Here is an 11,298-nt window from a genome sequence, read left to right on the forward strand (position 1 = left end):
TCTGCTGGAATATTCCAGTAAGCACACCTGGAGGAATGTCACGTGGCGACCCACACACATCCAGACACCACGGGCTTCTCTGCCTCACAAACGTCGGCCGGCCGTGCAAGGCACCCTGCCTCGATAAACGGACGCCTCGGTTCGCCGTGGCCACCCGGCCAGCCTTGACGACAATCCAAGAGCCGCTTGAATTCATTTCAGCCCTGGGGTGATTCTGCTCTGGGCTCCTTGGTCTGCCATCACGAATTAAGAGACCTGGTGGGGACTCCCACCAACAACAGGAGGGAGACTATTTAGCAGCTCGCCCACTGTCATTTCAAACTACACTGTCAGGGACTCAAGGGTTCACCTGCTCCCTGGGGGGAACTTCTCTCTTACATACTCGTTTTCCCTGGGGTCTTAAATCACTCCGTCCACTGCTCACACATACACCCCAATTCACAGGCGGGAGGGGGAGTTCCCGTGTCCCTGCACTTGGTGAGCCTTTGGAGCACCAGGGGTTCCGATGACCAGACATGTATCACAGACACAGCACCTCTACCGAGGTTCAGGAAGAGCTCAGGAGCAGCTGTGTGGAAGTGGGATGACTTAGTCCACTGGACGCTCCTGGCTAGAGGTAGAATCAAGCCTGTCAAATGGTAGCTTGATGCAAACCGTGGGTGTGTGGTCTTTGTAGGAAAGTGAGGGACTCTGGGAAATGTCTGCCACTTCACCTTCCTCCCTGCTGGGACTTCACTGGGACTCCATCTGTGCCCCATGTACCCACCCGTCTGAAATGTTGGCACCCTGCCCTGCTTCCATCCACTTGGATCCAGGAGATTCAGCACCAACCAGCTTGTGACTGCCCTGCTGCGCCTTTTGGCGTCACCGGCCTGCAGCTCCGTGAGTCTGAAGAGGGCCCGGCGAGCCTGGCTCTACACGCTTGAGTTGGACTGGGTTGGGGAGCCTTCTTGATGTGAAATTGTTGCTTACCATAAAGTTCTTCCTTCTACACAGATGGGTGTCGCTGGTTTGTGTCTAGACAACCTGGCCTCACACAAGCTGTGTGGTGGGGTGTGGAGCTCCAGCGCTCTCTCTACACCTCCCCCCGCCACACACACACTCAGACACACACACACACACACACACACCCCACCCCAGCCCTGGTGGCCCAACAGCTCAACTTCTAAGATTGCCTTTTAAAAGACACCCGGGCCTGTTCCCAATCTGCAGCCGGCTCCGCACAGGTGTGAAAGGTTAGTGTGGACTGTAACTCATTAGCTGCGCAGAGAGGAGGGAAGTTGGACACAATCGGCCTAAGCCATCATCTCATGTGGTTTTCGGCAACACAATGAAAGAATAGTAGGCCCCGATTTAGCAGCTAGATCCAGAACAAGAAATAACCCTTGCATTGTAGAGGTTGGGTTCTGAGCTGAGAACTAGAACCCACCTCTGTTTACATCTGGAGTAGTAATCGTTTAGATGTAATAATATACTACAGTAGCTACAGTTAGGAGAAATTTAAAATTAAGAAGTCAGTAAAATCAGTACCAATGATGTGATGTTTGTGTCTTGCAGGAAGTGCACTTGGTTCATTGAATTATGGCAAGTGGTGGGAAAAGTTGCTAAAATAAAGACAAAAACTGATTATAAAACATTAAGACTGATTTTAAAATAATTTCCACAACAAATGGATTTGGAAAACATAGCAATGCTCTTGTGGCTCAAAGTATTTTAAAGATTACTGTGCATGCACTATCATTTGTTTACAAAACATAATTACCGTGGGTTGTTGTCTAAGCCGTGACAAACCCTATCAATTATGAGCAGTAAAGTGTGACATGAACTTCTGAAAGCTGACACGTGAGTCCTAGACCCCCACAGAATAAGGTCAGAGTGCCCCTGTGGGGGTCTGCGACTATCACTGCTTACAGCGGTACAAGGCCTCCTGTTTCTCCTTTGGAGCAAGCTGGTGGTTTCAAACTACCGACCTTCGGGTTAGCAGCCTGACACATAACCATTACACCACCAGGGTTTCCCAGACTGTAAATCTTGACAGGGATAGAAAGACGTCTTTTTCCCCCTTGGAGAAAAGGTCTGTCGGTTCGGACTTCGTGACTTTGGGGTTAGCCACCCAGCACATAAGCTACCAGGTGTCCAAAGACCTCTCTCAAAAGCCAAACTCACTGAGGGTCAGGGTTAGGGTTTGTTTTAGTGTTAAGGTAAGGGTTAGGGTCAGGGTCAGGGTTTGTGTTAGTGTTAAGGTTAGGGTTTATGTTAAGGTAAGGGTCAGGGTGTATGTTAATGTTAAGGTAAGGGTTAGGGTGTATGTTAATGTTAAGGTAAGGGTCAGGGTTAGGGTTTGTATTAAGGGTTAGGGTTAGGGTTTGTGTTAGTGTTAAGGTAAGGGTTAGGGTTAGGGTTTGTGTTAGTGTTAAGGGTTAGGGTCAGGGTTTGTGTGAGTGTTAAGGGTTAGGGTTAGGGTTTGTGTTAGTGTTAAGGTAAGGGTTAGGGTTTGTGTTAGTGTTAAGGGTTAGGGTCAGGGTCAGGGTTTGTGTGAGTGTTAAGGGTTAGGGTTTGTGAGAGTGTTAAGGTAAGGGTTAAGGATTCAGTGAAAACCAACAAACAAACTCACTGCCATTAAGTTGATCATGACTCAAAGGGCCCTTACAGGACAGAGCAGAACTGCCTCTAGGTTTCCGAGACTATTCATGGGAACAGAAAGCCGTCTTTCTCCCATGGAGCCAACTAACTGGTGGTGGTCTCAAAATGCTGATCTTGAAAAACACTCTCATCGGAACTCAAAACTCACTGCCACTGAGTCTGTGATAGCTCACAGCGACCCGATAGGACAGGCAGAACTGCCCCTGTGGGTTTCTGAGACTGTAACTGTTTACGGGAGTAGAAATCATCTTTCTCCCGAGCAGAGTGGCTGGTGATTTCAAACTGCCGACCTGGAAGCTAGCAGCACTTGTAACTCCGCCACCAAGGCTCAGTCCTAATATTAAAGCAATTCTTTGGAGAACTCTATTTAAGGAACTGTAATACAAGTCTACGTGACAGCTACACCCCTTGGCCTCCGTGGCCCACATAAGCCTTATTCAATATGGTATTTCATAAATTGCTTGGTTTTACTTTTGATCATTAAAATCTTGTTTCTATCTTGGTAATAAAAATACCACTAAGTGGAAGGAGAAGCGGGGCGAGGTGTCCTCCTGATTACAGCCTGGTACTTGGAGGTTTGTGTGAGGAAGAAAAATGGGGGCCGAGAGGGCAGGTGGCAGCAGTGAAGCAGGGCGCAGCCGCACGGGCCTGGGCTCGGCCTCCTTCAATAAGTGAGGCCAGAGCACAGAACAGGAGAGCCTGGAGCCCGCTGCAGTTCTGAGGAAGCTTCGATTTCAGCTGCCGACTGAGGCCGAGCAGCCGCTCCCGATGCAGCTGGTCTGATTTGGGAATCGGGATGACCCAGGAGGCGTTCCTTCCGTCCTTGGCATGCCCCGTGGGAAGCAGCTGTACTGCCCAAGACCAGAGGCATGGAGCAAGCCACTCCCACCTCCCATGACGAGGGTCTTCAAAAGAGCTCATGGACACGCTCCAGTCTCTTGAACCCCCTTTTCTACACACCTTTTCAAGGCCCTTCTATATAGAAAGATGTTCACAATGTCCTCCGTCTCCCAAACGGGCCGCAATGGAAAACAAACTCTAAAAAGGACAAAAAGATGTTGAGGCCTTTGTTTTTTAACTTTGGGGAGGGAAGGAGGGCCTAAGGTGTGCCGTAAAATCCATCAGAAGGCGGCGGCTTGCAGCCCTACCCTCCCATCCTGGCAGGTGTGGCTACTGGGCTGACGAGCGAGTTCAGGCCCCTCCTCCTGCCCAGTACTCGGTGGAAGGTCGCTCCTCTGCTGGGTGAGCAGGGAGCTGCCCCCACAGGGTAACCTTCATCAGTGGAAAGGCTGGTGGCTTCGCAGGTGCTTCCTTTCTTCGTTAGGAAGCGTTTTAGAAGAGTGACCCCCCAGTTTCCTACCCCAGGTCCTCTGGGTGGGAGCAACGTGTTCCCTTTGACGTTATGCTATAATTAGATCCGAGTTAAATATATATCTGTACGCTCCCGAGCAAGCCGAAAATGCAGGAAAGGAAATTCTCCGTCATCTTACCAGGATGCCCTGTTGGTGGCGGTGCTGTCTGCACCGCTAGCCTGAGACAGCTCACACCACGACCTGTACGTCACTCTATCGTCACAGCCTCGTTCTGAGGTTGAGTCAGCTTCCAGATACGTGGTGACCTTGGACTCGACTTCAGCGTTCTGGCATCGTTCCAGTGGATGTCACTTTCTCAGGCCAACGATGAAAAGAAGCCTGTGTTACGCTATTAGATTTTGCTGGCAAAGAAGAAAACAGATGTTTCTTAAAAAACCGTTCTTGGGGCCCTATGACTGCTTTTCTAGAAAGCTGGCCGAGACCGTGGCAGGCAGGTCTATACAGGAATGCCTTTCCTGTTGCTCGTCCTACCCTCCCCCTCCCCCCGACACTTTACAAAAAGACAAGCCAAAGATGGGCACAGCGGTTGCTTCAACCATCAACCTTTGTTTTATAACCACTGAAGCTTTGGATGTAAAATCATACACATTTTATTTTCAGTTTTTATAGAAGCTTACATTTTATCAAAGCCAATTTGTAGGCAGTGTGGGATACACTGATTTGTTAAGACAGAGCAGACAGACAGCAGTCATCCAGATGGCAGGGGTGAGTGCCCGAGAAGGCGACTCCGTGCAAACCCAGCACGTGCAGGTGCTCCCACCAGCCGCCTCGGGGTGAGGCGCTGTAGGGAAAGGCTCGCGGCTCTAGGTCGCCCTGTTCTCAGACACGAGTCACAGGCAAACGGCATCTGGATGGCTCACGACTCTCCCTCAAGACAGCTGGGGGCCCAGAGGAGGCCTTTCCCTGCACAAGGGAAGGAGTCCAGACAATTCTTTACCGAAAGGAAAAGATTCGAAAGAAATGTCTGTCCCAAGGCACCAAGGGTACAAAGCTTTTTAAGAACAACTCCAAAATGAACAGAATAAAAAAGGGAATTAGTCTCAAGGAAGGGCTCTGTTATTCCTGTAACTAGTGGACATGATTACTTCAGAAAGATTACAATAAAAATGCGCAGTGAGCAGGCGGTGCGGCGCGGGAGCCTCTGACCAGTGTGCGTTCCCGCGGTCCTTTGGGCAGCTGGCTGGCACACGCTTCCGTGGGTGCTTCCCGGAGCGATCATTTGTATTTGTAAAACCCTTCTCCAGTCTTCTTGCCCAACTTCTTCTCTGCTACCAGCTGATTCAAGATCGGGCTGGGCTGAAACAAGGGGTTCTTTGCATCAATTTCTTGCCACCCTGTGAAGAGGAGGAAGAGAGTAGAGGATGAAGCGCGCAAGCAGTTATTGGCTGCCTCAGCCTTCCCATGGTGAGTCTGACAGCGTTGGAGCACAGAGCGCCTACTGAGACGTGGGCGAGCCGTGGGGCCCACTGAGGCCTCCGGTGGGGGCACCTGGCAGGCGTGGTGGGCCCAGCCACACCACAGGTACGGTGGCTGCTGCCGCCACATACATGGTGGTGCGGTTCGAGGCCAGGCTCTAAGGGCCTCCCCTTTCTCCTGCTCAGGCATCACTAATGTCATATTTCCATGTGCCAAAGGTCCGAGACACCATGGAGACGCCGCTGTGTCCGGTTTCCACTGCCAGAACACTGTTTACGACCTGACTCTGCTGCTGCCACTGGTGTTTCACACCCTCGTGACTCAGCGCCTCGCGTCTCAGCCCTCTGAGATGCCGCGGGTGTGCTCTGTGACACTTGACAGAGATGAGCTAGCTCCCTCTGACTCCGGGATTTTGAGAAATGAGCTACATTGGACTTCACCCCCGTTTGGATAAATATTTTTGAGTCCTGGCATTAAAATGGGTACATTTTAAAAATTAGCTGTGCACTTAATAGCAATGGAGATTACACAAACCCACACGTGATAAATGACACACTGTACCAGTGTCCTTTCCCGGGCTGATAGGCACTACGGTGACGGAAGTTGCAGCCATTACAGGAAGTGGGAGAAAGACATCCAAGGGCTGTCTGTGTCTGTGCCTCTGTGCTGCGACTCTGCGAACAGGCGCGACACAATCACAGCTTTCCTTCTCCCCCGTCTGCTACCTGGACACTTGATTCTAGGGAGGCACGGAGACACATTCTGAATGGTCTGCTTAGACTCATTAGAATTTCCCTTGTAAGAAGGCAGCAGTCCTGGTGACCACGTGGGTAATCTGTTGGGCTGCTAACCGCCAGGCGCCAGTGCAGAGCCACCGGCCACTCTGCCGGAGAAAGCTGAGGCTACTTGTTCTAACGACTGACAGCCTTGGAAGCCCCAGGGGGCAGTTCTGCTCCGTCCTACAGGGCTCCTACGAGTCAGCATGGACTCAGTGGGGTGTAGTCCGCAGTTCAGACACCACCTTACTCAAAGAAGCCAAAAAAAAAAAAAAGAAGCAAAATGGAGACTTCCAATTCCTACCGTCCATAATAAACTTGGTGGTGTCCAGTCCAACGTAGTCAATCAGTTCGAAAGGGCCCATGGGGTAGCCAGCTCCCAGCTTCATGGCAGTGTCGATGTCCTCCTTGGACGCATCCCCTGGAAGACAGGCAGCACCGAGGCCCCACCATGAGTCCCACGACTCTCTCACCGTCATGTCAATCCCAGAACCACTGGAGAATGGGAGTCGGCACATTCAGCGAACTCCGATGGTCAGGGTCTCTGACTTACAGAAGACTTATCTCTGAAGCATGAGCCAAAGGAGTCACAGAATTTTCAAAGCTATTCCCCCAACACTGGGGTGTTGGGCTGCTAACTGAAAGGTCAGTAGTTTGAACTCACCAGCCGCTACCCAAGAGAAAGCTAAGGATGGCTGTCTCTGTAAAGATTTTCAGGGTCTAGTCTACCAGTGGTTACACAGAATTTTGTTGCAAAACAAAGTAGTGGCCAATCATCCTAAAGCTAGTTAAAGGGAAGACGAAGCACTCAGGTAGGATTTTGTACCTAAAAAATTTCATACCTTTAGATACAAAGAGCAAGAATTATTCAAATAATCCATAAAGACCATATTTTTCAAAGCATATGAAATATGAATGTGTGCCAAGGATTTCAAGGTAATGAAATTAAAATAGCACCTAATTATATTTTATGGGCAGAATTATTAGTACTATACCAATTAGTCAACCAGAGGATTCTGAAAATGTTTGAGTTTTAAGCTTTAAGAAAGCAAAGAATAAGGGTTTATGAGGAAGGGAGGATGGAGGAGGGGAAAATGAGCTGATACCAAGAGCTCCGAAAGAAAATGTTTTGAAATTGATGATGCCAACATATATGTACAAATGTACTTGACACGACGGATGTATGTATGGGTTGTGATAAGAGTTGTATGAGCCCCCAATAAATGATTTTTTTTTTTAAGAGAAAGACTACTGCTTCTGGTGAGGGGGTGAAAAAGAGCTGTTTAACATAGCCAAGATAAAAAAAGAAAGAATATCTATGAGGGTAAACCAAAAAGAATTATCAAATCATAAAAACCTTTATTAAGCAAAAGTACCAACACGTGAAGCTATTGTTTCTCGGCACGTTCCTCCATCTAGGGCAGCAGTTTTCAAGCTGTCAGTCACAACCCCTTTGGGAGTCAAACGACCCTTTCACAGAGGTCACCCAATTCATAACAGTAGCACAACGGCAGTTATGAAGTAGCAACGAAAATAATGTTATGGTTGGGGGTCACCACAACACGAGGAAGTGTATTAAAGGGTCGCGGCATTGGGAAGGTTGAGAACCACTGCTCTGGGGTCTGTACCTTTCTAAAGGCATGGTTTCTATGGCTCTACCTCTTCCCCAAAGAATTCTGTACTCCATGATTTACACCAAGTGAAACCTGGCAGCTCAGGCTCCTTTGCCGCCGGGAAACAACGGGAGGTCGAAAATGGTGGGCTGAGCCGGGGTTTCTTGGTGAGAGTCTCCGGGCTCTCTTGCTGCCCTGCAGAACGAGGAGTGCATTTGTCCCGACGGCAAGAGACCCACAGCACGGCTTCCTGGGCCCTTTTCTCAGCAACTCGGCCTTCGACCTTCTAAAAGCTTCTTCCCAAGAAGGCCCTATGGGTCATCCTGTGTCCTCTAGGAAAAACTGTCAGGATCCCCTTTGGAATTCCCCAAACAGCTGCTAGAACCTTCTGAGCTGACCTTTCTGACTTGAACTTAACTGTCTAGCAGATGTTTTGACTGAGCCCACCCCGCCTCACCCCCACCCCCACGAGCACCCTATGAAGACTGAGACCAGTGTGTTCCTGAGAGAACTTGCCTGTAGCCATCCTTTGATTGCAAAGACTTTAGCCTGTTTTGTTCGGGAACAAACCTGCAGGTTGGAGCTGGAGCCCTAGTAACAATACTTTGTGACTTGCTCTTAGCATGAACCTTCGAAGGGACTTTAGTCATTCGTGAGCTGTTATTATCTAACATGCACTAAGCAGAGAGAGTGAGCAGAGAGAAGAAAAACACAGAGGAGGGAGGGAGCGAATAAGACAAGCCTTTAAAGGGTTCTCGATACCAGACAGCTTAAGACCTGCACACCAAAATGTTTCACCTGGCAAGCACTGGAGAGCCATGAGATTGGGGCTTCTGTGAGCACAGCGCAGCCCGGACTCCGACCGCTGCTCCGAGTGCACCGGGACCACTGCCACTGAGGCCGGGCGGGTTCTCAAGGGTGAGGAGGGTCCAATGAGAAGGACGCTCCTGGCAGAGCGAGTGGCACATGCGAGAGGTATGGGGTGTGGCCCCCAAGGCAGCCGTGGAGTCTGCTCAGAAGGCTTCATTAGACCCCAAGGCTCCTAGGGGATTTGAACCAGGAGCTGGAACTGACATCCAAACACACTCCCCTCTGGCTCAGCCCCAGCCGGTCCCTGTGTTTAGAAGGAATACTCTGTCCTCAGACACGGGCAAGGCCCACACCCAGCCTTCCTCTTCTGCTCAAGTGTTGCCTCATCTATAGGAAAAACATGTGACCCATAGAGATGGCTATCGGGGCTTAAATAGTTCGTGGAAAAACCCACCATCTTTTCATTCTATTGTCCCTAACTTTTTGAAGCCTTCTTGTATATAAAATATGTAACAGAAACTGCTGGAACTTCCAGCGAGGCCTCTTGTTGCCCCACTTGACTTTATTTTCCTTCCCGCTCACCCATCACAGCCTAGCACATGCCCTCTACTGGCTCACTCAGCATGGCCTGTCTCATCTGGTTTGCTCCTTGGGGAAGGGCCCCGCATGACAGAAGTGACTTACTCAAGCCTACATTCAGGGAGACGGCGGCAATCCTCACACCAGTGGCAAAGCTGCGGGTCCAGGTTCGGAGATGCATGTGAGGGCCACTGTATTTTAAAATGTCAACTAGGGTGACATTCAAACTCATCCAAAAATCTGAATGGCCTGAAAGTCGGCGTAAATGTCAAATATTTGTTCCGGGCACCATACAATAGTTGTTAAAGGCAATCGATTGGAAGTAAAATGCACACACGCTCATCAGGGTGCCCAGTATGGGCTAGACGATGCTGTGCTTTGCACTGAATTCCTACATTTCTTTCAGCACTTGCTGAGAATCTGACCGCCTCGTCAGAAAAAAAGAGCACATGGCCACAGAATTCCACATCAGCCTTAGGTGGCTGGTGGGACAGTGTCCCCAACTCTGGACCCCACAACAAAGAGAAGCTTTGCCCCTGAGCTTTCTGTTCTCCGCGGGTGCCAGGACTGGGAAGAGGGACAGCTCCCGCCTCTCTGGCTTATCCACACCACCTACCAGCCATTCGCGGACGCGGCAGTGATCAGCGAAGGGACACAGCCACTTGCCTGTAGCTTTCTCCCACCAAGCGGCTGGTGGATTTGAACCCTAACAGGTTAATCCCAATGTCTAACTTCCTGAGCCACAGGGCTTCGTTTACTTAGGAAATGCCGTCAGAGAGAGGTCCTTTAGGATGTAACGATGAGGAGGCCCCAGATGGCGCCTCATCTGGCAGAAGACACACCGGCCATGTGGGGGCGTGAGGAGAGTTGTGACCAGGCTAGGCCCGGTGGGAAGCGCTGAGGAAACTCCTGTGGGGCATGTGGTGATGGCAGCGGGGGCAGCGGCTGAGAAGGGAGGTGGTTCTCTGGCAAGTGTGTCCTGTTTGCTTGGCCGCTTCAGAACCACGGACAATGTCTTGGCCAGGGAGACTGCCACTAGCACGGCCTGCCTGAGAAGAGCTAACCACAGGGTCCCCCAACCTGGCCAAGGGCAGACCCATCCTAGTGGGTGTCTGGCAGGGGCAGCCGTCCACTGTAGGCCTCAGCCTACTCACAGGTCTCACGAGAGCTCTGACCCACAGGAACAAAAGTGATTAACCACCAACCAGGCCGCCATCTGCAGAGAATCGTTGAGTCAGAGTGAGGAGACGAACTGAGCAACTGAGGCAGAAGGCACAACACAGAAGCCATGAGGCTCGGGGTAGTCGGGGCAGCGGCAGGCGAAGGTCCCCAAGAGACCACTAGTCACTGCAGGAGTTGGCGAGCAGCACTGGAGGGAGGGTCCTATGGTGTCCATAGCCACTCAGCGTCCAGGAGACCTGACCAGGCCGTGGCTGGAAGGATTCCTTCACATGCCACAGAGCCGCACGCCAAGCCCGGCGGCATCACCAGGGTGGAGAAGAAGTGTGGGAGAGGCTAAGCGAGGAGAGGCCGGGGCGAGCCACTGCAGGGTTTCCACGTGCTGCTGGGGCTTGGGCCACCTGGGCTGCCGAGGTGGGAGGCGAGGCCACGGCGTGGCCTATGTCTCCAAAACAGCTCAACACGGTGGCAGAGACTACACTCAAGAGGGCGGCAATTGGAAAGACATGAACACAACTCCCTTTGCTGCCTGGGGAAGCCCACGTGGCTGGGCTGGCATGGGAATGGGAAGAAAGAGCCAAGCAAGCATGGCAGCATGTACCAAAAGTGACCAGGGGACAGACATGACACAAGAGGGTGAGCCCAAGTTAATCTCCCGCTTCAGAATGGAAGTGATGCTCGGAGCAGCTACCGAAACGGTCACTGAGGTAGTTAGTTTATTGTGCCAACCTAGCCGATAAACACATGTGGGATTAAGCCTCGCCTTTCTTGTCTCTTTTCTTTGATCATCGAACCAGTGTGTGTCTGCCTTGCTTGTTCTGTGCCTCAATTTGCAAGCTACACTACCTCTGGGACACCTAACCCGTGGACTGTGTCGCTGTAACTTGAGGTTCCTTCAAGACCTGCTTT

General features: G+C 50.9%; 1 protein-coding gene across 1 annotated transcript in view; it reads right to left on the bottom strand.

Annotated features, from left to right (window-relative positions):
* Positions 1–4,590: 4,590 nt before the first annotated feature.
* Positions 4,591–11,298, bottom strand: part of HADH (hydroxyacyl-CoA dehydrogenase) — a 46,791-nt gene continuing 40,083 nt past the window's right edge. The window contains exons 7-8 of the mRNA XM_004703455.2: positions 6,513–6,629; positions 4,591–5,350 (exon numbers count right to left, since the gene is read on the bottom strand). Of these exons, the coding sequence (XP_004703512.1) occupies positions 5,232–5,350; positions 6,513–6,629 (236 nt within the window). The 3' untranslated portion in view covers positions 4,591–5,231. The remainder of the gene's footprint in view (positions 5,351–6,512; positions 6,630–11,298) is intronic.

Source organism: Echinops telfairi, unplaced genomic scaffold (genome assembly GCF_000313985.2).
Source record: "Echinops telfairi isolate 266 unplaced genomic scaffold, ASM31398v2 ScPeMD7_7468;HRSCAF=8506_0, whole genome shotgun sequence".
Taxonomy (NCBI): Eukaryota; Metazoa; Chordata; class Mammalia; order Afrosoricida; family Tenrecidae; genus Echinops; species Echinops telfairi.